Source organism: Halichondria panicea, chromosome 5, assembly GCF_963675165.1.
Source record: "Halichondria panicea chromosome 5, odHalPani1.1, whole genome shotgun sequence".
In the NCBI taxonomy this organism is placed as follows: Eukaryota; Metazoa; Porifera; class Demospongiae; order Suberitida; family Halichondriidae; genus Halichondria; species Halichondria panicea.
In genome coordinates, this window is record NC_087381.1 from 3,479,193 (window position 1) to 3,503,409 (window position 24,217).

General features: G+C 42.1%; 1 protein-coding gene and 1 long non-coding RNA gene across 4 annotated transcripts in view; one reads left to right on the forward strand and one right to left on the reverse strand.

Moving 5' to 3' along the window:
- Positions 1-24,217, forward strand: part of LOC135336171 (uncharacterized) — a 45,546-nt gene that overhangs the window by 13,647 nt on the left and 7,682 nt on the right. For all 3 annotated transcript variants that reach the window (XM_064531893.1, XM_064531895.1, XM_064531894.1), the window contains 60 exons: positions 126-329; positions 1,060-1,281; positions 1,379-1,585; positions 1,681-1,884; positions 2,028-2,243; positions 2,362-2,568; positions 2,629-2,832; positions 2,882-3,082; positions 3,230-3,424; positions 3,535-3,735; positions 3,990-4,193; positions 4,313-4,522; positions 4,604-4,810; positions 4,861-5,079; positions 5,216-5,422; positions 5,608-5,811; positions 6,001-6,207; positions 6,367-6,570; positions 6,735-6,944; positions 7,700-7,903; positions 8,074-8,283; positions 8,361-8,564; positions 8,670-8,876; positions 9,059-9,265; positions 9,349-9,558; positions 9,698-9,886; positions 10,074-10,271; positions 10,395-10,598; positions 10,756-10,971; positions 11,019-11,225; positions 11,333-11,536; positions 11,585-11,788; positions 11,914-12,123; positions 12,192-12,395; positions 12,525-12,728; positions 12,918-13,115; positions 13,235-13,441; positions 13,561-13,764; positions 13,955-14,158; positions 14,223-14,426; positions 14,710-14,916; positions 15,070-15,276; positions 15,325-15,531; positions 15,933-16,136; positions 16,224-16,427; positions 16,571-16,777; positions 16,971-17,165; positions 17,336-17,539; positions 17,599-17,802; positions 18,007-18,204; positions 18,372-18,587; positions 18,781-18,984; positions 19,097-19,309; positions 20,105-20,308; positions 20,366-20,572; positions 20,872-21,075; positions 21,211-21,414; positions 21,583-21,789; positions 22,086-22,292; positions 22,364-22,570. In XM_064531893.1, the coding sequence (XP_064387963.1) occupies positions 126-329; positions 1,060-1,281; positions 1,379-1,585; positions 1,681-1,884; positions 2,028-2,243; positions 2,362-2,568; positions 2,629-2,832; positions 2,882-3,082; positions 3,230-3,424; positions 3,535-3,735; positions 3,990-4,193; positions 4,313-4,522; positions 4,604-4,810; positions 4,861-5,079; positions 5,216-5,422; positions 5,608-5,811; positions 6,001-6,207; positions 6,367-6,570; positions 6,735-6,944; positions 7,700-7,903; positions 8,074-8,283; positions 8,361-8,564; positions 8,670-8,876; positions 9,059-9,265; positions 9,349-9,558; positions 9,698-9,886; positions 10,074-10,271; positions 10,395-10,598; positions 10,756-10,971; positions 11,019-11,225; positions 11,333-11,536; positions 11,585-11,788; positions 11,914-12,123; positions 12,192-12,395; positions 12,525-12,728; positions 12,918-13,115; positions 13,235-13,441; positions 13,561-13,764; positions 13,955-14,158; positions 14,223-14,426; positions 14,710-14,916; positions 15,070-15,276; positions 15,325-15,531; positions 15,933-16,136; positions 16,224-16,427; positions 16,571-16,777; positions 16,971-17,165; positions 17,336-17,539; positions 17,599-17,802; positions 18,007-18,204; positions 18,372-18,587; positions 18,781-18,984; positions 19,097-19,309; positions 20,105-20,308; positions 20,366-20,572; positions 20,872-21,075; positions 21,211-21,414; positions 21,583-21,789; positions 22,086-22,292; positions 22,364-22,570 (12,342 nt within the window). The remainder of the gene's footprint in view (positions 1-125; positions 330-1,059; positions 1,282-1,378; positions 1,586-1,680; positions 1,885-2,027; positions 2,244-2,361; positions 2,569-2,628; positions 2,833-2,881; positions 3,083-3,229; positions 3,425-3,534; positions 3,736-3,989; positions 4,194-4,312; positions 4,523-4,603; positions 4,811-4,860; positions 5,080-5,215; positions 5,423-5,607; positions 5,812-6,000; positions 6,208-6,366; positions 6,571-6,734; positions 6,945-7,699; positions 7,904-8,073; positions 8,284-8,360; positions 8,565-8,669; positions 8,877-9,058; positions 9,266-9,348; positions 9,559-9,697; positions 9,887-10,073; positions 10,272-10,394; positions 10,599-10,755; positions 10,972-11,018; positions 11,226-11,332; positions 11,537-11,584; positions 11,789-11,913; positions 12,124-12,191; positions 12,396-12,524; positions 12,729-12,917; positions 13,116-13,234; positions 13,442-13,560; positions 13,765-13,954; positions 14,159-14,222; positions 14,427-14,709; positions 14,917-15,069; positions 15,277-15,324; positions 15,532-15,932; positions 16,137-16,223; positions 16,428-16,570; positions 16,778-16,970; positions 17,166-17,335; positions 17,540-17,598; positions 17,803-18,006; positions 18,205-18,371; positions 18,588-18,780; positions 18,985-19,096; positions 19,310-20,104; positions 20,309-20,365; positions 20,573-20,871; positions 21,076-21,210; positions 21,415-21,582; positions 21,790-22,085; positions 22,293-22,363; positions 22,571-24,217) is intronic.
- On the reverse strand, positions 22,697-23,700 carry LOC135336184 (uncharacterized). The gene is made up of 3 exons (XR_010394788.1): positions 23,424-23,700; positions 23,108-23,183; positions 22,697-23,056 (listed from the first exon to the last, which is right to left on the reverse strand). It is a non-coding gene; the product is annotated as an uncharacterized LOC135336184 (long non-coding RNA).

A 24,217-nucleotide genomic window follows, 5' to 3' on the forward strand; every position in this document is an offset into this window, starting at 1 on the left:
GTTGTAGGTGCCTTTGGAATGTTACTATCGTCTTCATAGCCCAGTTGGAAAGGCTGTTGCAGTCTCCTCGTGCATGACAATCTCTCTTATTGTACATTTGTCAATCGATTCTTCTTTTCATGCAGCCATCACTTGTTCAATATTGACTGATCCTTCTAATGGAGTCATCACCTACACCACTGACACCACTGCTCCGTTTGACTACCAAACCACTGCCACCTACTCCTGTGACGCTGGCTTTAGACTGTCAATTGGTTACACTGCTAGAAGTTGTGTTGGGTCAACTAATGGTCCTGGAATATGGAGTGGAACTGCTCCAACTTGTGAAGGTATTCACTATTTACATACACTAGCTGACATTGTGGTTGCACAGTTTTATGTTTGCCTTGCATGGGTATGTGGTAATAATTATTATGCCTCGGTGCGCATGCGCAAGCGAGGTATACGGTAGTGTGTTTGTGTGTGTGTGTGTGTGTGTGTGTGTCTGTGTAGACTGCTACAGCTGCTCAAAGATGAATCAAGTGCAAGTAAGAGTTTCTATAGGCTTCTAGTCATGTTTACTTGGATTTTAATTCGTGGATTTGCAAAATAATGCTTCGTTCTCGAGTTGTGCCTAGTTTTGCTTACCTGGAATGCCATTGCAGCCTTTTCAGAAGAGCACGTAGCCAAACTTGTTTACCGAGTGTTACTACTCTACCTAGTAGTTAGCTCTGCACTAGAACGCTAGCTATTGGTAGCTGCAAGAGTGAGGAAGAGAGCTGCAAGGCTCTGCTGATGGCAGCCATTAATTTTACACTTGAACTTTTGGCATCGATCGTTTTTAACAACAATCATGATCGATCATTACCCACTCTTTGAGTTTGCATGCAGCAAAATAATTATTGCAAAAAATTGCTCAAAGCATTATGTTATGTAGCTTTGGCATCTCCACCGAGGCATCAGCACCTGCGGTGCTTTCATTACCTCAGAAAAGCCTACCAACGAAATATAAGTATACTAGATCTACATCATGAATTATTATTGAGTAAAAGAAGTAAATCCATTTTTTTGTAATTTTAGTTTTGATGTGCTCTCCCCTGCCTGAGCCGACCAATGGTGCCATTCGTTACGTCACATCAGAATCTGACTCCCCTCCCTATGAGCTGGGCACTATAGCTGAATACACATGTGACATTGGCTATGGGTTCCCAGTCAGTGGAGTAGTACCAGTGTCGGCCATCTGTCAGAGTGATGCTCAGAGTCTCAATGGAGAGTGGATCGGTGCTCAGTTAACTTGCTCACGTGAGTGTTCTTATGGCTATGAAGTTTATTTATGCATTGGAGAGTACTTAGAGAACTCCTACTGATGAATGGCACTGAATAATTGTTATTTCTGCAGCAATTCAGTGTAACGAGACTGACCTGCTTATCAGTAATGCAACTACAACCATATCTCCAGACAGCACTCCCCCATATGGCTACAATAGTGTAGCAATGTTCACCTGCAATGAAGGCTATTTTCTGTTTGGTGATATGAGTAGAACCTGCTTGGGAGATGGAGTTACAGATGGTGGTTTATGGAGTGGAAGAATGCCACTCTGTGAACGTAGGTCTTCCAACATTATAATAACTGCATACTTCAGCGTGATTTAGTTTATATATGAGTTTACGCATATATTTTTGCATCGTTTATTTTTTCAGTTGTGACGTGTCAGAGTTTGTCAAGTCCGAGCAATGGCCAGATTGACTACCAAGGTGACACTGCAGTTCCGTTTGACTACCAAACCACTGTCACATACTCTTGTAATAATGGCTATGGACTGTTTGGTGGAGATAGAGTGAGAACATGTGTCAGCTCAAGTGCAGGTCCTGGAGAATGGAATGGAATTGCTCCAACTTGTGAAGGTTAGAATAATTATTACTAAGGTATATCACATGCAATTCCGTCACAATAATTATTGATGATATTTTGCTATACAGTGTAACTTCTAGTAAATCTACTAGTCTATGCATGATATTCCTTATACTAAAATATTGTTGGTATATAGGTGTTGTTTGCACTGCACTAACTGCTCCGGATAATTTTGGAAGAGTTTCCTACTCTCCGGACACGAGTGAACCATATAATGTTAGGACCGTGGCCACTTACTCTTGCAATACCAACTTTGGGTATGGGCTCACTGGATCTAGTACTAGAACTTGTGTGGATGGAGATAGACTGACCATTGCGGGAGTGTGGAATGGAGTCTCTCCAAGCTGCGACTGTAAGTGTGTAAACAGCTCTTAATTGTACCACACTAACTTTCGTGGTATTACCACTAGGCCACCTTTTTCCCCTAATTTAAACCTTGCTAACTTATAGCTGATGTTTCTCTACTTTAGATATTGTATGCCCTGATCTCCCTGAACTAACCAACGGAGTAATTACATTCCAGTATCCTGCTCTAGCGACCTCCCTAGTTTTCGAAACACAAGCATTCCACTCTTGTAACAATGGTTACTATCTCCAAGGATCTGCTATCAGAAACTGCACCAGTGACGGGGCAACTAGTGTTGGGGTCTGGGATAGAAACGAGCCAAGCTGTCTAGGTATGTATACCTATCACATTTCAAGTTGCGTATGTAAATAGCAAAAATCATCTATTTCAGATATCACTTGTACAAGCTTGACTGTACCAACTAACGGGTTCATAACATACGTATCTGACACAACATCTCCTTTTGACTATCAAACCACTGCCACCTACGGTTGTGATGCTGGCTTTGAACTGTCTGGTGGAGACAGAGTGAGAAATTGTATTGGCTCCAGTTTAGGTCCTGGAGAATGGAGAGGAATTGCTTCCATTTGTGAAGGTTTGTATTATAACAATTATTGGCTTCTCAGATTATATTCTGTTTTTAGGTGTCATGTGCACCTCTTTGCCTGATCCTGATAATGGCGAGATCCAATATTCTCCCGATACTACTGCTCCTTTTGATTATGAGACTATAGCAACTTACAGCTGCAATGATGGGTTTGGATCAGTGGGAGTAACTGAGAGACTCTGTGGAGGAGATGACCCTAATGCCGGGGAATGGTCTGGTAATGGAGCCACCTGTGACGGTAAGAAAAACAGTGCAAACACTGTGGCTCAATATCTCACAAGAATCTGCATTTGTGTGACATTTATGATCGGAGTCAGACGGTATGCATTTTTTCTGTCCCTGTGCATCTAGATAACTGTTTACATTACTTTTCACCATTATGCAGATGTGACCTGCTCGTCACTGAGTGCAATCAACAATGGACTAATAGTGTACAGCAGTGCAGGGAGTCCATACGCGTATGGAACAACAGCCACTTACTTGTGCAATGAAGGGTTATTCTTGGAGGGCAATGCAATGAGAACTTGTGGGGGAGATGTTACAATCGGATCTTGGGATGGCACAAATCCAGTTTGTTCAGGTGAGGTTTGGAATGTGCAAACTTCGCGTGACTGGGTACAATACATTCGTTCGTGAGCCAGAACCACTTGTGTTTGTGAACTAAAATTTTACTTTTCACCCTATATACAGGCATCTTGTGTCCAACTCTACCCCCACTGGCAAACGGCACAATAGAATACAGTGAATCAGCGACTTCACTGGGATTCATGGCCACTGCCACCTACAACTGTAACACAGGTTATGCACTGTCTGGTGGAGACAGTGTGAGTACTTGTGGTGCCTCAAGCTCAGGTGCTGGGGAATGGACTGGAATCCCTCCAACCTGTGAACGTAAGTAGGCCAGTTTAAACTATACATACACCTTGATTTCTTACGTAGTACGGGAAGCTTTAAAACAGAGCTGTTTTATAATAAGTAGTTTCAAGTTTGGCGTACATTACCAAAATGGGTCCATAATGGCTTTAGTGCACCATTTTTTTCTGGTAACTGTACTTATAAGTATAGTCCGTGTGAAATTTGGCATGCATTTGGTCGCGTATAATTTTGCTCGATCAACTGATACCTATTCTAATACACTATTGCAGTGATTATGTGCTCAGCATTACCATCCGTTACTAATGGAGAGATTTTCTACTCCACTGACGTTATTGCACCTCACGACTATGGCACTGATGCTACAACTGTGTGTAACCCTGGTTATGGGTTAAGGGTAGGAGGAACGAGGTCCTGCTTTGGAGACGGGTCCAGTACCACTGGATACTGGCTTGGAACGCCTTCATTATGTGATCGTACGTTTGACATCTACCATTATTGAACATCACTCCTTTAAGAATCTGTACGCATGCACACATTCTGCGTTCATTAACATACAACAAGCTTTGTGCCACCCTTTTGTATACATATACAGCTATCAAATGTTCTCAACTGGATCCAATATCAAATGGGATGATCTCGTATAATCCAGACAGTGTTGTTGGTTCCTATGACCTGGCTACGATTGCTACACACTCCTGCAATGAAGGGTTCTATCTATCTGGAGCCATTACTAGAGAGTGTACAGGAGACATTTCCTCTTCATTTGGAAGCTGGAATGGGAGGAGTGCACCAACTTGCGTCGGTAATCTACGATTATAGTGTTATGCTAAATAGAAAATTAACAGAATACCAGTCATAAAAGTTGGTGTAATTCCCATCACAGCTATTGAATGCCCCAGACTGACAGCTCCAACTAACGGATTTGTTGACTACACTCCAACCTCTGACACTTTCCCATTCGACTACCTCGCCACGGGTACATTCCAATGCAGATTTGGATACCGACTGGCTGGTGGGGATACTGTCAGGACTTGTGTCGGTTCCAGTTTTGGACCTGGAGAATGGACTGGAACAGATCCTATCTGTGAAGGTTGGTATATCTGATAACATAGTTAGCTGATATCATTGTCTTTTTTACAGCGCTAATGTGTCCGCAATTGTCCAACCTTACCAACGGCCTGGTGAGTTTCTCCACATTAGAGATGGACTTCCCTCCGTTTGAGCTGGGTACAACAGCCACCTACATGTGTAACTCTGGTTATGGCCTAACTCCCAGTGGGGTGGACCCCATTAGGCTGTGTGAGAGCGATGATGACAGTCTCAATGGAGTGTGGACTGGACAGGAACTCTTCTGTTCAGGTGCTAACTACAATATGAGAATTAAATTTGTTTTGGCATGTGATTTCAATACAGTACTTTCAACGTATAGGTCAAACCATAATTACGGATTTACTCTGTATTCAAAAACTGTATGCTATTTCCATGCATATTTCAGCTGTCCTGTGTGATGCACTGAGTCCACCAGGCAATGCAATCTTGATCTATGGACCTGACACTGCTGAACCGTATGATTTCGGCACTGTTGCTACACATCAGTGCATTGATGGGTTTGATCTGGTGGGAGATGGAATGAGAACATGTGTCAGTGATAGATCTGGCACCATTACTGGCATATGGAACAACTCTGCACCTGTATGCTCTCGTAAGTTTGCTAAGGCTTAGTTTTACCTCAGGTAGGTTCGGCACGTCTACAACTATTACCTTAAATTCAAACTGATCATGTCCACATGGACTTTCTACAATGTTACTTATGCATTACTGTCAGTACAATACATGCACGTGAGCTACGAATAGACAGTTTACAAAGTTTACTATTCCCTATCGCAGCTATCGTCTGCACTGCTCTGTCTGTTCCTGATAATGGACTTATTTCATACTCTCCTGACACCACCCCTCCCTTTGATTACCTCACCACTGCCACCTATGACTGCAATACTGGGTTTGCACTCTCTGGTAGCATTCCTCGTACCCTGGCTGTCTGTGAAGATTTGAATGGCGGAGAGTGGGTTGGAGGCAGAAATACCTGTGAACGTGAGTTGTGTTTTGGTGGTACACTGTACGAGTGGAGTAAATGTCATGTCTAGAACCCTTGCTATATAGAATGAAATTTACCTTAGACATGCATCCATAGTACATCATGCTTGGTGATTTCAGTCGATAGACATGAAAAACATGCCATAAATTCTTCAAATCATCAAATTAATGTTTTCGTTTGTGCAGCTATCATGTGCAGTGGTCTTCCAACTCCTATTAATGGAGTACTCATCTACAACACCGACACCACCCTACCGTATGATTTTGGGACTGTGGCCACTTATCAGTGCAACTTGGGCTATGGTCTGATTGTTGCTACTAATACCAGAGCTTGTAATGGTGACAGCTCGTCAACTGTTGGAGTCTGGGATGGAGTGGATCCTGGCTGCGACCGTAAGATGAGCAGCAATTTATTACGGAGTGTACATGTGTATATACATGTGCTTATTATAACCCTAACTCTAACCCTAACGCTACACACTGTGGTTCTCATCATAGAAAATGAAAAAATCTTTTACTGTACGGAATTTATATGGTCAATTATTATTTCAGGCATCACGTGCTCCGTTCTACCTTTAATCAGCAATGGAGGGATTTCTTACAGTACCGAGACCACTGCTCCATATGACTTCACCACGACTGCCACTTACTCCTGCAATGACGGCTTCTTCCTTCAAGGCTCTGACCGTAGGGAGTGCACAGGAGATTCAGCTGATACTGTTGGCGAATGGAGTGGCAGTGCACCAGTTTGCTCTGGTATGATAACACGAATGACGTCACACATGTACATGTACATGTTAACTTAATTTCACAATAATCTGTACATAATAAATAATTTATAACTGCCTTTGCATATTTCAATTAAGTCACTGAATTTTTTCTACATGCAATAATCAACCTAACTTTTTTCTTGTTTTCAGCCATAACATGCTCAAGCCTAACTCCACCCATTAATGGAATGATCACTTATGCGTCTGATACTACTGCTCCATTTGACTACCAAACCACTGCCACCTACTCCTGTGATAGTGGATTGGGATTGACTAGTGGAGACGTTGTGAGGAGTTGTGTTTTTTCCCGAACTAGCTCAATAGGTGGAGACTGGAGTGGAACTGCTCCAACCTGTGAAGGTATGATTGTGCATGCTACAGTGAAACCTCTATGCATTTTACGAAAGGATTGTCCTTACTATAAATATGGACGTCATTATGGGATATGGGCTACTGTCCCTGTACTTTTTTAATGGCATCCTTTAAACTAAGAGGTTCCAATATCTAAAGATGCTGACCGTTACACCACCAACACTTGCTCACATGTCTTCATGCTGTTTCTATCACAGCTCAGCGATTTCTCAAAAGTTTGGCGATTATTATATTTGGTCAATGAGCCATTTGAACCGACATGGCATTTTTAATTTGGTGTCTCAGGTGTGACTACTTACTACAGTATTGACGTTGTGTCCACCGTACTTTGACGGTTTTAAATTTGACTATCCTCAGTCAAATCCGCCAAATTATAACAACACTAAATGTTCCAGTTATACAGAGGGGCGTCTAAGGGGGTGGGGTGTTTTTGAGTTCTCTAAATAGATTTTTCACTCAACGTCTCAATTATTTACTATATAGCAATAATGTGCACGTGTTGCTAAACTTTGATCTTCTTAGCACCCTATACCTACAATCATCTGGTGACTGCATATAGAAAAGTATAGCAATGTGGGTTATTGTTTGTATGGTAACAATGCATACCCGTATACGACTAACGCTTGCTCATATGTACATATTGGTCTAGCTCTCATACATCAGCATTGCCATAATGTTGTATACACATTATGTTGCTAATAATAACATGTCCTTGTTTCAATGTCATTGGCTCATTTCTGCAGCTATCACATGTTCGCCGCTTACCTCTATTGTAAATGGACGCATCAACTACTTCACGGACACAACTCCTCCACTTGATTTCAATACTGTGGCTTCTCATTTGTGCGATACTGGGTATGGGATAGAAGGAGATGTAGACCGGATTTGTAGTGGTGATGGCTCCAGTCCTGTAGGAGTGTGGTCCAGCACTGCTACGACTTGTGGTGGTACGTACTTCAAGCTTTCTTCTATGTTCCAAACTGTATACTCAACCCATTATACCTAGAAGCACTGGAGATACATACATTAAGTTACAAAATTCATAAAGAGTTTCTATTGTAAACAGTTTGCCTTTAATACTATTTGCTCACACTATAGTACTTTTCTTTGCTTGTAGTTGTCATGTGTCCCACACTTGATACTCTCGACAATGGTGTCATCACTATCATCCCTCCTCCCGGTACCACTACCAGTGACTATGGCTCGTTGGCCAATCATGCTTGTATCACTGGCTACTATCTCAGTGGGAATCAGCAAAGGAATTGCATTGGAGGAGGATCCAATGGTGTGGTGGGAATCTGGGATGGAGCCCCGCCCTCCTGCGAACGTTAGTTTATTTCAGTAATACGTATAATCAGGATGCAACACAGCTGAAAGAAACATTATATTTCTTTTCTCATGTAGTGATAGAGTGCTCCCAGCTAAATGCTCCAGACAATGGATTCACAACATTCTCTCTGGGTACTGCTGCACCATATAGCTTCACCACTACTGTCACCTACGGCTGTGTTAGTGGTTTTGGACTGTCTGGTGGAAACAGAATGCGAACATGTGTCAGCTCAAATGCAGGTCCTGGAGAATGGAGTGGAACTGCTCCAACTTGTGAAGGTATAATAATATTGTTGAATTGAGCTTGAGCTGCCATGTCTATAGCTGTTGCTTTGTTTCAAGACTTTTGTCTGTTCATACGCTACATTGATCCTTATACTACAGTTCTAATTTGCACTTCTCTGCCTACTCCTGATAATGGAAGAATCATCTACTCTATTGACTCTACTTCACTGTATGAGTTTGGCACTGTGGCCACCTATGTTTGTGACTCTGGATTTGGGCTGAGTGGGGGTGTGATCAGTAGTACGTGTGGTGGAGATGACTCAGATCCAGTAGGAACTTGGAGTGGAACTGCTCCATCTTGCCTTTGTGAGTTATAAATAGCCAGTCAAATTCATATGCAAGTCGTATTACACACATACTGTGTAAACTAATGCATAATTATGTGTACTTCTAGATAAACATCTAGCCAGTGTTTTTATATGCAGGTTAAGCTGTATTTTATGTGAAATAAGTATATAGCTGATGCCATCCAATTTTACTCCCCACAGCTATCACCTGTACGTCACTGAGTTCCATCAGCAATGGAGTTCTTGTGTACGGTCCTGATAGCACTAATCCATTCAACTTTGGAACTATTGCCTCGTACACCTGTGATGATGGATTCTACTTAACTAGTGGTAGTGACGTCAGAACTTGTGGTGGTGATGGTCTAAACACAATTGGATCCTGGAATGGAGCTGCTCCTGTTTGCCTAGGTTAGCACATAGGACCCTGCATCAAGGGGGGCAGGTCTCACTGTATGTGTGGGGTTTACTTTAATTCTATACTTTCTTCACAGCTATTACTTGCACCAGTCTAAGTGCTCCTTCCAATGGTGACATTGTGTTTGCTACTGACACAACTGAACCATTCAACTACCAAACCACAGCTGCGTATAGTTGCAACACAGGATATAAACTTTTATTAACAGTTGGAGACAGAGTGAGAATTTGTGTAGGCTCAAATGCAGGTCCTGGAGAATGGATTGGAGCAGCTCCGACTTGTGAAGGTATCTTACTACATAACAAGCAAGAATTGTAGAGCACACTATAGCGATTGGGTACTGTAAGCTAACAATTTTCTGATTTTCCCTGTTATGTATGGATGGGGATGGTATAATTATATAATTATATGTTTTGCCCATATAGTTATCACATGCTCTGGTCTGGCTCCTCCTACTAATGGCGTAATCAGTTTCACCAACCCCATCGCCCCACATGTTTTCGGCACAGTTGCCAACTACACTTGCAATGTCGGATATGGATTAGTCGGGAATGTGGAGAGGAGTTGTGGCGGACTCATTGGAGAGTGGGACGGAAGCAATCCTACATGTGTTGGTGAGAATTTATGTATATCTGGTCTCCAAAGTATATAACCATCAGATCTGGAGTATACTCATCTAAAAAAGATTTGACGTTATACTTTATTGCTACTTCACCTTTCAGTTTGTAGCAATGTCATACGTACATATACACGTCGTCATGTGTAATTGTGTGATTGATTCGCTTTGCTTCTCCATTGCAGCCATCACCTGCACATCTCTGAGCCCCATCAGCAATGGGATGATCAGCTATAGTCGTGGCATCACTAACCCTTTTGACTTTGGTACTATTGCTACTTTTGTGTGTGACGATGGATTCTTCCTGGATGGATCAATGACCAGTACTTGTGGTGGAACTGCATCTGTTGGCTTATGGGATGAGTCTAGTCCAATCTGCTCAGGTACGATGAAAACAGTACCAACAGTACATGACGTTTGTTAGTTTTGTAGTACAAATGTACTAACAGTTTATTATTATTATGCCTGTCTCAAATTTAGTTGTCTAAAGTTATCACTTTTTACAGCTATTTTGTGTCCAAGTTTGTTGAACCTTATCAATGGATTCATCGAATTTTCTGAGAGTACAGCAGATTTGTTTAATTACCAAACTGCTGCCACTTATGTGTGTGACACTGGTTTTGGATTGTCTGGTGGAGACAGAGTGAGGACATGTATTGGCTCGCTCGGTGGGCCTGGAGAATGGAGTGGAACTGCCCCAATTTGTGAAGGTTAGACATGCGTAGTAGTTCTCCAGGTACTAATTTTGGTGAAAATGTTATTTCCTCAATAATATACCGCGTGGTCTGTATATAGCATTCTTGCGTGCCGTGTTATAACTGATTTCAAGTGGGATCTTTGAATAAGCATGTCTATACATTTGTGTAGGTGTTGTTTGTACTGCACTATCTGTTCCGGATAATTTTGGACGAGTTTCTTACTCTCCGGACACGAGTAAACCATATGATGTTGGGACTGTGGCCACTTACTCTTGCAATACCAACTTTGGGTATGGGCTCACTGGATCAAGTACTAGAACTTGTGTGGATGGAGATGGGTTAACAAATGTTGGAATGTGGAATGAAGACGCTCCAACTTGTGACTGTAAGTTGTAAAATGAACAGCATGTACACTAACACATTTTTGTACAGATATTTTATGCCCTAATCTCCTTGGACTTGCAAATGGAGCAATCACATTCCAGTATCCTGCTTTGGCCACCACCCCCATTTTTGGAACACAAATCTTTCACTCTTGTAATGATGGTTATTACCTTCAAGGATCTGCTATCAGAAACTGCATCGGTGACGGGGCAACTAGTGTTGGGGTCTGGGATAGAAACGAGCCAAGTTGTATAGGTACGTATATGCAATCAGAGCACGAGAAATGCAGTCGTCTAACAGTATATAGTTATGATCTAGGTGATGGCAGCAAGAAAAAAATGTCATTGAAATCTTTACTGCAGAGGTTATTTGTCCCAGTTTGGCAATCCCAACCGATGGATTCATTACCTACACTCCTGACACCACTTCTCCATTTAGCTCTCAAACTGCTGCCACCTACGGCTGTGATACTGGTTATGGATTGTCCGGTGGAGACAGAATGAGAACTTGTTTCGGCTCTAGCTCAGGTCCTGGAGAATGGAATGGAACAGCTCCAATTTGTGAAGGTAAACCAATACCTTTCTCACTTCATTCACTACTCCTTGTATCCTTAGCAACTACATGTGCTGACCTTGTGGACATTGACAATGGCTATGTGGCCTACGCTTCTGGAGCAGCCACTTCGCGACCATTTGGAGATGTGGCGTCTTACATTTGTGATACTGGCTACTCACCTAGTCACACCATATCAAGGGTGTGTGGTGGTGATGGACTGAGTCCTGCTGGGGTGTGGAGCGGAACTGTGGCCACGTGCACTAGTGAGTTTCCTAAAAAACACAAGGATGCAGAGGTCAAGTTTCATGTCCACTAATTAGCGCTGTTTACATAACCATTGGCTGAGATAGCCAGAGTATCGTCGGTTATCTTGTCTTCACTCTCTCAGTTATTCAGTGCCCTGTGCTGGACTCCATTAGCAACGGAGATGTCACTATCACCCCAGCAGCTGGTTCTTCCAGCTCATTGGACTATGGAGCAGTTGCAAGGCACTCCTGTATGAATGGGTATTATTTGGATGGTAATGTAATTAGAACATGTACTGGAGATGGAACTACAATGCTTGGATTATGGGACGGATCGGAACCTAGATGTCGAGGTGAAGAATATAGTCATAAAGTAAAACCTGTAATTAAGTGTTTATATTTGCTCATAAACCTTTTGCAGCAATCGAGTGTCCTGTCCTGGCTTCCCCAGCCAATGGTTTCATATCATTTGATCTCGATATAACCGCTCCATATAGTTTCCTTACTACGGTCACTTATGGCTGCAATACTGGCTTTGGGCTTACTGGTGGGGACAGAACCAGACAGTGTAGTAGCTCCTCTGCAGGTCCTGGAGTGTGGATTGGAACCGCTCCTATCTGTCAAGGTATCTCTATACACTTTCAATTCACCTGAAGTCTATATTATGCATGACATACTTCAGTCCTAATATTTTTTGCCTCTGTTGAATGATGCATGTTCGTGATTTTTATGATTTCATATCTACCTTCTACAGCTATCAATTGTGTCTCACTACCATCACTAAGAAATGGGATGATTGTTTACAGTCCTGACCTTAGTGAACCATTTAGTTACGGAACATTGGCCACATTCTCTTGTAATGATGGCTTCCAGCTGGATGGCAGCAATCTCAGAACTTGTGCAGGAGATGATTCTGTGACTATAGGATCATGGGGTGACCCTTCTCCTGCTTGTGTTCGTGAGTGGCTTTTGCATGATGGTTATGGATGGGCCCTTAGTGCATCAGCATTAGTCCAGCCTTTTTTTTATTGTTAACTTCATAAAAATTAACTAACGGTAAAGGTTCAAGCATTTCAGTTATTAATAGATCGATATAGATGTATAGTCAATAGTAAACTTACGGAGTCTTTCATCTCTCAACCTTTAGCCGTCTTCTGCTCACTGCTGCCTGATCTTGCTAATGGAGCCATCACCTATGGATCAGACACTACTGCTCCGTTTGATTACCTCACCACGGCTACTTACAGCTGTGACTCAGGGTATGGACTAGGTGTGGCTCCGATGGGTTTCATGAGGACATGTGGCACAATAGGAGAATGGACTGGGTCTGATGTGACCTGCGACTGTAAGTTGATCTGTCATGTCTACATGAACTACACATCAGCAAAAGCCAAACACATTCAGTAATTCTATGTTGTAATCCTGATTTTAAACGTAAAGAACTTTGATTCATTTTTCACTCAGTTGTCATGTGTTCTGATCTCCCTGCTCTTGACAATGGACGTATTGTCTACTCGACTGGCGTCACCTCACCATATGACTTCAGCACTGTGGCCACCTATGTCTGTGACACTGGGTTTGGGCTAACTGGAGCTAGCACTAGAACTTGTGAGGATGGAAATGGACTGACAAATGCTGGAGTCTGGAATGGAGTTGCTCCATTTTGTGAATGTAAGTATTAACGAACATGTCTCGGTTGAATACACTATAAGCTTTTGCATTCTCCCCCTATAATTGTATTGAGCATTTAAACTTACAAACGTAAACAGTATACAATCTTTTCCCTATAGATATCACCTGTTCTGCTTTGGCCTTGGTTAACAATGGAGTGATAACATACGACCAAGCTGGTTCTGTTGCGTTCTCATTTGGAACATCTGCCACCCACACTTGCTCTGAAGGTGTCTTCTTGGAAGGAAATGCAGTGAGAATATGTTCTGGTGATGGACTAAGTGTGACTGGATTGTGGGATGGCATCGCTCCTATTTGCTTAGGTACAAAACGTATAATTGTCTATGTCCTTGAAATTGAGTCTGGGCGGGCTGAGTAAAATTGAAGGTCTTTCATTATTATTCATTGTTAGCTGAATTTGAAGATTTGCTGGACTTTATGTATTAATGATTGTTTGTCTTTGCATATATCATGGTAGTTCTTAGCCAAGTCAGTTCATATCCTTCTTTGCAGACCACAGGTGTTTTGCTGTTCTTCCCAACCCAATGAATGGATTCATAACATTTACTGAGGATACCACTTCCCTTGGGTTCATGGCCACAGCCACCTATGGTTGTGACATGGGGTTCGGACTATTAGGTGGAGACAGAGTGAGAACTTGTGGCAGTTCGAGCTCTAGTCCTGGAGAATGGAGTGGAACTTCCCCAGTTTGTGAAGGTACGTACATTTCACTGCAGAGTAATACATATATATACCATGTTGTCCTTTCCCACAATTATAGCTGTTGTGTGTTCTGATATCCCTGCTCCTGACAATGGACGTATTACCTACTCCACTGACACCACCTCACCTTACGACTTTGGTACTGTGGCTACGTATGTGTGTAACACTAGGTTTGGACTAGTTGGAGTTGGTAGCAGGTCGTGTGGTGGTGATGATACCAGTCTTGTTGGAAGTTGGAGTGAGACTGGTTCAACCTGCGAAGGTTAGTGTACAGTGAAAGCTGTTGCAGTCTCTTCAGAATCTTTTATAGTGTGTGCCCCTGTGTGTGTGTGTGTGTGTGTGTGTGTGTGTGTGTGTGTGTGTGTGTGTGTGTGTGTATGCCCCCTATGTGTGCGTGTGTGTGTGTGTGTGTAGCATATTCTGTTTGTACAAAGCACTTGATTAGTTGTGCTTACAAAGATGGCTATATAAATTCAAATAAATTTTCGTGTTCTTTTTTGATATTGTACGTAGGCATGATAAGAATTACTTACACACACTGACAGCCATCACTTGTCCATCTTTGAGCCCCCCGGGGAGTGCTCAGATGATCAGGTACAGTCCTGACACAACTGCTCCATTTTCTCATGGAACCACTGCGTCATTCTTCTGCGCTGATGGATCCTATTTGGATGGAGTACAAACTAGATTATGCAGTGGAGATGGGACTAGTACTAGTGGATTGTGGAGTGGAATGATGCCAACTTGCCGAGGTACATAATTATGTGAACTTGCAGTATATTATAACTGTTGTATCATAATTATAAATCAACCACTAAGTACGTATAATCTACATTTCAATTTTGCATACAAACATACAAAGTATCACACAGTTAAGTTTACCTTCGTTATTAATTGTCTTGCAGATATTACTTGTTCGAGCTTACTTGTTCTAGCCAATGGAATCATCACTTACACAACTGACACCACTGCTCCGTTTGATGATCAAACAACTGCTACCTACAGTTGTAACTTTGGGTTTAGACTGTCTACAGTTGGTAACAATGTTAGAACTTGTGTTGGAACAAATGCTGGTCCTGGAGAATGGACTGGAGCTGCTCCGTTTTGTGAACGTAAGTAAAGTAATTCATTAAAATTAATGGCTAATCATCTTGATACAGCTCTCACATGTTCTTCATTAACGACACCCGACAATGGAGTGATCATGTACAGTACAATCAGTGCAACAACGTTTGAGTTGAGCACCACTGCCTCTTACTCCTGCAACACTGGGTATGGACTTAGTGGGTCACAAGTCACCAGAACTTGTGAAGCTGATGCTATCAGTCTATCTGCTTCGTGGAGTGGAGAAGCACTATCCTGCTCAGGTGATTACTATAGCTCCATTTACACGAAGCCTTTAATCCGGGTTGGAATCTCACAGTGTTCATGTAAATGGGCCTGAGATGGGTTAGCTTTGGTCAGAAGTGGGTGTAGTTGTGAGTAAACACAAAGTGATAATTTTGAGGTGCATGTACATGTTTGAGTGTTCGTAGATTACGTAAGCCTGTAGCTTTTCTATCAGCCCACTGTTTGCGCAAATGCATCGTTTTTACTATGCATGCTACTACTCAGAATAATCTGGCCCGGATTTGACCAGGATTAGTCCTCGTGTAAACGGCGCTTATGAAGTAACGTTTAAATTCTCGAGTGTACTTTTTTAGCCATAAGGACTTTTTTCAATCTGGGTGGCATTGCAAAAATTGATACAAACTGTTGTTTCTTACAGCCATTACCTGTTCGACACTAAATTCAATTAGTAATGGAGGAATCGTGTACGTCAGTGACACCACTGATCCATTTGACTTCAACACTGATGCCATTTATTCCTGTGAAATCGGCTACTACCTTGTGGGCAATGGTGTGAGGATGTGTGGTGGAGATGGTTTCGGTCTTCAAGGAGCATGGAGTGGAAGTGCTCCATCTTGTGAACGTAAGAGATCATAGGAAGTTTATAAATACTCCCTGATACTTATTGCAAGCCAACTACTAAAAACAATGATTTCGTACATTTCTACAGCTATCACTTGTACCAGCTTGATTGCTCCGGACAATGGATTCATCACGTATGCACCTGACACCAGTGAACCATTTGAGTTTCGAACCACAGCCAGGTATGGTTGTAACAATGGCTTTGGACTGTCTCGTGGAGATACTGTGATAACTTGTGGAGCTGCCAATCAGGGAGGGGAGCAGTGGAGTGGAACTACTCCAACTTGTGAACGTAAGTTGTTTTGTATGTGTTGCCAAATGGTAATTGTATATAGATCACAAATTTGGGTGAGCAGTAGATTATGAAAGCTTGCAGCAACTTCTATACCTAATGCATTTGTGTTGAAGTATTTCACCATTAATTTTTCTACTCAGCTGTCATGTGTTGTGATCTCCCTACTCCTGACAATGGACGTATTGTCTACTCCACTGACGTCACCTCACCTTACGACTTTAGCACTGTGGCCACCTATGTATGTGACACTGGGTTTGGACTGAGAGGAGGTGACAACACAAGGTCTTGTGGGGGTGGTGGACCTACCACAAGTGGGTCATGGACTGGGAGAGCTCCCACTTGTGAAGGTGACACCTGTTACGTATACTGTCATTATGCAAAGTTTAGATGATATAGGGGTGTGATATATACATGCAGTAGACATAAAATTATATTATGTCTTGACCCCTTTTCTATACTGTGCATTGATCGTTGACATAATTATAATGTAGAGAGCATGAAAATAATTATAACATCTTATGCTGCTTTTCTATATTGCAGTGATTTCCTGTACCAGCTTGAACCCTATAAGCAATGGGATGATAGCTTACAGCCCTGACTACCTTGATTTTGGTACAACAGCCACTTACACATGTCTTGAGGGCTATTTCCTCGAGGGAACCTCGACTAGGACTTGCATCGGAGATGGCTCTGGCATTAGCGGCAATTGGAATGGTGTGGCTCCTGTCTGCTCAGGTGAGTCGTCCGCTATTGTCATTCACCGTATGCAAGATATATTATTTGAGGAATACAAGTTTGAGCACTTATCACAATCCCATTCTCCATTGTTCTTTCCCTTGAGACAAATTGATTATTATCTGCTAAATAAGTTCTTTTCAGCATAACACATAATTATATCCTCCTAGAAATTGTTTGCACCAACCTACCCTCACTGACTAATGGAGTCGTAACTTTTGCCACTGACATCACTTCTCCATTCGAGTATCAAACCACTGCTACCTATAGCTGTGATACTGGTTATGGACTATTCGGTGGAGACAGAATGAGAACTTGTGTCGGCTCCAGTTCAGGTCCTGGAGAATGGAGTGGAACAGTTCCAACTTGTGAAGGTACTAACCTTCACAATTCATGTACCAAGTGTATCAAATGTACTGATTACTTCCTATAGCCATCACTTGTATGGATCTTTCTGCTCCTACTAATGGGCGCATTGACTACTCTCCTGAAATCACTTCACCCTATGGATTTGGAACGACTGCCATGTATGTCTGTGACAGTGGATTTGGAGTGAGTGTTCTGGAACCAAAAATTTGCAGTGGTGATGATTCTAGTGCCATTGGAGTTTGGAGTGGAACCACACCAACTTGCACTGGTATGTTTCAATAATCCTTTTTGTTGCAGTGTGATAATAGTAATAATATTATAGGCTCAGTTTACGATACATTTTTATGTTCATTTGCAACGCACTTATATAACCCACTCAAATGCTGACATGCACTATGTCGTTTTTACTTGTATTTTAAGTGAGCAACGACATATCTTTCACAATTAAGTTGTTTTGTTTTTATCCCTACAGTAATAATTTGTGAATTCCTGAGGCCTATCAACAATGGGTCGCTATCCTACAGTACACCTGCTCCCTACGAGTTTAACACAATGGTAATTTACTCATGCGATGAGGGATTCTTTCTGGAGGGAGATATGACAAGAATGTGCATGGGAGATGGGCGGAGTGTGACTGGATCATGGAGTGAAGGAACACCAGTATGCTCTGGTAAATATACGTGATAGGATTTCTGATTGTTATATACGTAAATTTACCTATCTGGAGATAGCATTGCCTTTGTTACGCTCTTGCCTATAGCTATAGACATAGACTCTTCTCTACATGTGCACATGTATAAATAGCAAAATTCTTTAGCTGCTTACCATTCACCACAGGAGATAGCTGTCCAATGCTACAATCACCCACCAATGGATTCATTACATTCACTGAGAGCTCAGCCAGTGCCTCTACACAATTCAAGACTACTGCCACATACGGTTGTGAGCCCGGGTTTGGAGTGGCTAGTGGTGACGTTTCTAGGACCTGCCAAGATCGAGAGTCGGCTACACCTGGAATTAGAGAATGGAGCGGTACAGATGTAACATGTGAAGGTAGGCCAGTTTGTAGTAACCATATTTTTTTTGTATGCATTCTGTATCACGTATGCACGTCACAGACTACTCTATTCCAAGCGTGTCATATAATCCCCACAATATCAAATTAGGTGCTTACTTACAGATTATTGCCCTGCCATTTACAATCCTTATACCCCACACTCTTAAAATTGAAAAATTTATTTCACAGCGATTGTATGCTCCGATCTTCTTGCTCCTGACAATGGACGTGTTTCCTACTCTACCGGCACAACTGTACCATATGACTTTGGGACCGCAGCTACTTACACATGCAACTCTGGGTTTGGGCTAGTCGGAGGAACAGCTCGATCCTGCAATGGTAACAGTTCAACAGTTGACGGTGCCTGGACAGGAACTGTACCAACTTGTGAAGGTACGATACACATGTGTCCCTTTTAGCAGCTGAATAGCGTTTTTATATCAAGATTTAATTGTGGTACAGTATAGTTCGTGTGGGCTTTTAATACTGTTTTCCCACTCTATAGCTATTCTGTGTACATCACTCGCACCAGACATAAATGGAGTCATCATATTCGCTCCTGATAACACCGAACCATTCGACTTTCAAACTACTGCCACCTACGGCTGCAATGAAGGTTTCTTCTTATTGGGAAATGCCAATTATGACACACGATGGTGTGATGGAGATGGTTTAAGTACTAGCGGAGTGTGGAACAGTACAGCACCCTCTTGCTCAGGTGAGAGATCCTTCATACCGTATATATACGTAGGGGAATTTTGATGAGTAGTCCATTTTGAAGGAATTTGGCATCTGAAAGATCTTTGCTCGTTCGTGGATTTAAAATTGCCTATTATATTATATGGTACACATTCTTGTCAAAGATTACAATAGGCCTCTCCAATTCATTTACTAGTTTAGCATCACTGCACGCACTTTATTTCCAACCGACTCTATTTTTAGCATTTTGGAGAGGCCTTATATAGCAACAGAGATCATTATAATTATATTATGCCTCGGTTGCACATGTGCAGCAAGGTATACAGTAATGTGTGTAGAGTGCTACAGCTGCTCAATGACATTGAAGTGCAACAGGAGTTTCTATAGGCTTATAGTCACGTTTTCTTGGATTGCATGCAGTCAGTGGATTGGCTCATTCTCGAGTTATGGCTAGGTTTTCTGCTATTGCAGACTCTTAAAACTCGTTTGCAGCAACATTTGTTAATATAACTTAGCTACTACTTAGTAGCTAGTTCTGTACTAAAATGCTAGTTATATTAGTAGCTGCAAGAGTGCGAAGAGAACTGCAGCCGCACTGTTTCTTCATGAGGACTTTGAACTTTCGGCATATCGTTTTTTAGCAATACAATCATGGTCGATAATTTCTCACTCTTTTTACCATTCTCTTACAAATCAGTGTATTAGTAATAATAGTCTGCTAGTTAGTTGTACTGCATGTATGCTATACATGTAGCTTCCCTACACCAAGGCATCAGCATGCACCCGCGGTGCTTTCAGTAATTTTGTTACACAGGCGTGGAATGCAGAAGCTTGACTGTACCAACTAATGGAGTCATCACCTACACTGCTGATACCACTTCTCCGTTCGACTACCAAACCACTGCTTCCTACTCTTGTGACGCTGGCTTTGGACTATCTGGTGGAGATAGAGTGAGAACTTGTGTCAGGTCTAGTTTGGGTCCTGGAGAATGGAGTGGAATTGCTCCAACTTGTGAAGGTTGGCACACCAAATATATATACTTCACAGCAATTTATTTCACTCATTTACATACAGCCCTTATGTGTTCTTATCTCCCTGCTCCTGACAACGGAGGTATTGTCTACTCTACTGGCATAACGACATTATATGACTTTGGGACCACTGCTACTTATATGTGCGATACTGGATTCGGTATTAGCGGAGATAACGTGCTGAGGACTTGCAGAGGTAGTGGTTTGTCTCCCAATGGTACATGGACTGGGACAGCTCCACGCTGTGATGGTAAGGCTCCATTATTTTCAATGGATGTTTGGAATTCTTTTCCTTATGGACAAAATTGGGACACAGTCGTGCACTCCTAACAAACAATTGCAAGTGTTTGGGAGCTGGTTAAATTTTAGAAGAAAATGGCTGTAAATGTCTATCCTCAAGCAGTACACCAGGCAGCTATATAATATCATGTCTATTGAAGTTAAACATGCTATAAAGTGCACACATATACTGTACAGCTGCATGTGATGATAATTGCACGTGTTTATCTTCTGCAATACACATTTTTGGTCTCTCTAACAATCCTGTAGCTGTGACCTGCCCTCCACTGAACTCCATCAGATATGGCAGCATTGCGTACAGCCCAGACTCTGCTCAGCGCTTCACCTTTGACACTGTTGCTGCTCATTCATGTAATGAGGGCTACTATCTGGTTGGGAGAAGTATAAGAACTTGTGTGGGAGATGGTTCTACTATTCTTGGGCAATGGAGTGGCGTGCCCCCGATGTGCACAGGTAATGATGTGTTCTAAGAACCACCTCTATACTTATAATTATGTGTTTTCCAATTATGACAATGTCCATTATGTTTGAGAATTAAAGTGTATATCCCCTCCCCCCCGATATATTGATTCCGTTCACTCTCTGTAGAAATTGTCTGCTCTGAGCTGCCAAGACCTTCAAGTGGAATTATTTTGTATGCTACCGACACTACTGAGTCGTTCGACTACCGAACTGCAGCGACTTATGTTTGTAACAGTGGCTATGGATTATCTGGTGGAGATAGAGTGAGAATGTGTGTTGGGTCTAGTCAAGGTCCTGGTGAATGGAGAGGAACTGCTCCATCTTGTCATGGTCAGTATCTGTGTACTAATACGTAGATATATACCGTAAATAAGAGTCCATTGTCAAATTAGCTATCATAAATAATTATGCCTATTTTTACATCACTGTAACTTCAGCTTAGTTAGCGCATGTCGCAATTGACCTTAATAATTATGTTCAATGCTCAATTATACACAGCTATCATGTGCTCTGCGCTAACGGTTCCAAGCAATGGAGCAATTCACTTCACCACTGACATGGTTGCTCCATACGAGTTTGAGACTGAGGCCACTTACTCTTGTGATTTGGGGTACGATGTGGTGCAGGGAAATGAGACCAGAACATGTGATGGTGACGGCTCCACTGCTGTGGGAAGGTGGAGTGGACAGACACCATCATGCGAAAGTAAGTGCATATTAGGTGACAGCTGTCTGCTAAAAAAGTTATATCAACGAGTTTTAATGAACACGTTTAATACTAATAATGGTCTATTGACAGCATTGTCAGGTTTATTTTTTATCTCTACTGATGCAGTGTATATAGATAGGTTCCAGCCAGGTATTGTAATAAGCTTAACTTCGCAAGAACTTTCTGTGCACATAAAATCACACTGTTAGAGGTAGAGGCTATATAATTATACTTGATTGTGTGTTTTCCCCCATTGCCCTTGGAAAGTATGTATTGTATGTATTATTCTGCAGCTGTGATGTGTGCTAGCCTACCTCCTCCTACTAATGGACAGATATTGTACTTCAATGACTCCACCGCACCCTATGACCACGGCACTGTGGCCAACTACATCTGCAACACTGGGTTTGGTATTGCAGGCGGTGATGTGAATAGAGTGTGTAGTGATGACGACAAGAATACCATAGGAGAGTGGACCAGAACTACACCCACCTGTGAATGTAAGCAGAACTTATAAAGTGACATGATACTAAATAGGCTGAAATTGGTATAAAACATGTACTACTTGCAGCTATCACATGCGATGATCTCCCTGCCCCTGACAACGGACAAATATCCTTCTCCATCTATAGTACATCACGACATGACTTTGGCACTGTGGCCACTTATAGTTGTGAGCCTGGGTTTGGGCTCAGTGGAGGAGATATGAGCAGAACATGTGGTGGAGTGGGGTCAGTCACACAGGGAACATGGAACGGAGCAGCAATTACCTGTGAACGTAGGTTAATAATTCACTTTCTAGTACGGTACCGCAGCATATCCTAATACTAGCCTCGATCCCAGGCCGAGTTTTCGCTTTTATAACGGTTAGGCGAACAACTGGGCCTGGTACTAGTTGTCTGCGCATGCGTCAAATTTTCATTGTATATTTGTGGTCGGCAAAAATATTTAATAAATCAATAATGGAAATTTGTAGACAGAAAATGCACAGAGTGAGTACACAAAAGATGCACATAGGGAGCTGCTTCACAAAGGCCTGGGGAGTTGCCAGTTGTGCTTGCAGCACAATTACAGTGACCCAGGGCAACTCAGGATGATTGAATGCCTTCAAATTACGTTTCAAAAAGATTTAGCAGGCTGCTGGACTTCTCTGATTCTAGGCCCCAACTCGTAACTCAGTTAAATTTTGCTTGAGAAAACGTAGATTCTCTTGATGTCTCTGAGCTACCCAGCAACACTCGAATGAGCAGGTCATACTCCAGTCCTGTGAGTATAGGACAATATTAAAAGAAACCAAAGACGGTTAAACCCTTACCTCAAACTGTCCAGTCTCGTCCGTTAGTATAGCCAAGAGGAGCACTGTTGGGATAGCTGGATATTAGCCATTGCTCCTGTACAGAGAAGTAGACATTTTAAATACGTGTATATCTATATTAAATTTCTCGTATTAAACAGGTTAGTGTCATTGTCGACGAGCTGATAATGGCAGCACCAAGTTTTCTAGCTCACACTCTTCACTTGATCCACCATATTAGTGATGAAACTGTAGTCTACCTACATACTGGTAGATCTTGCCAAACATGAACAAGACTTGATAGCATAGCCATAGGGCCCACACAAAAAGATCTGACCTTAACAAGCTTGACAAAGCTTTATACCTCTTCCCTTGTTGTTCAGTCTTCAGAATAAGCTTCAGAGAAGAGAGAAGCTTCAGCTAAGAGCCATTCCAAATAATGATAAAACGGGAACTGACTTCTAGTACACGAATATAAATGTCACGAAAGTGATCGAGAATATCCATTCGTCAGAATCTGACGAACGACTGACGCATGCGCAGACAACTAGTACCAGGCCCAGTTGTTCGCCTAACCGTTATAAAAGCGAAAACTCGGCCTGGGATCGAGGCTAATCCTAATACATGCTTTGGATGGGCACATGCAGTACATGCAGTATACGTAGATTCCTACTCAGGTACCGTATAGCGCGAAATTTTCGAGGCACTTATATTTCGTGGATTGGCCTCTAAAAACCATTTCGTTGCACAATGTTCGCGGAATGACTGCTTACCGGAAGCCACGCCTTTAAATATTTGCACGATAGCAGGTAATTCTAATTAAAGAACAATTTTCGTGGACTTAATTTTCGTATAGAATTCTAACCCACAAAATCCGCGAAAATTAAGCCCCTCGAACATTTCGCGCTATACGGTATATTAAGGACTGGGACCTTCAATTATTGCTGAATCAGCTAAAACGCAGCCACGCCCACGATTTTTAATATGTTTTGTGTGTAAAAATTTTGTGCAGCTACTTATCTTTTTTAGTTCTAAAAACGGTGTTCTAAACCTTCCTTTTAGCTCTTAATTCTTAGTGTAGTAGGTAGTTCAAAGGCTTAAGCAGACATATCCGCTGGGAGAGAGCATCAT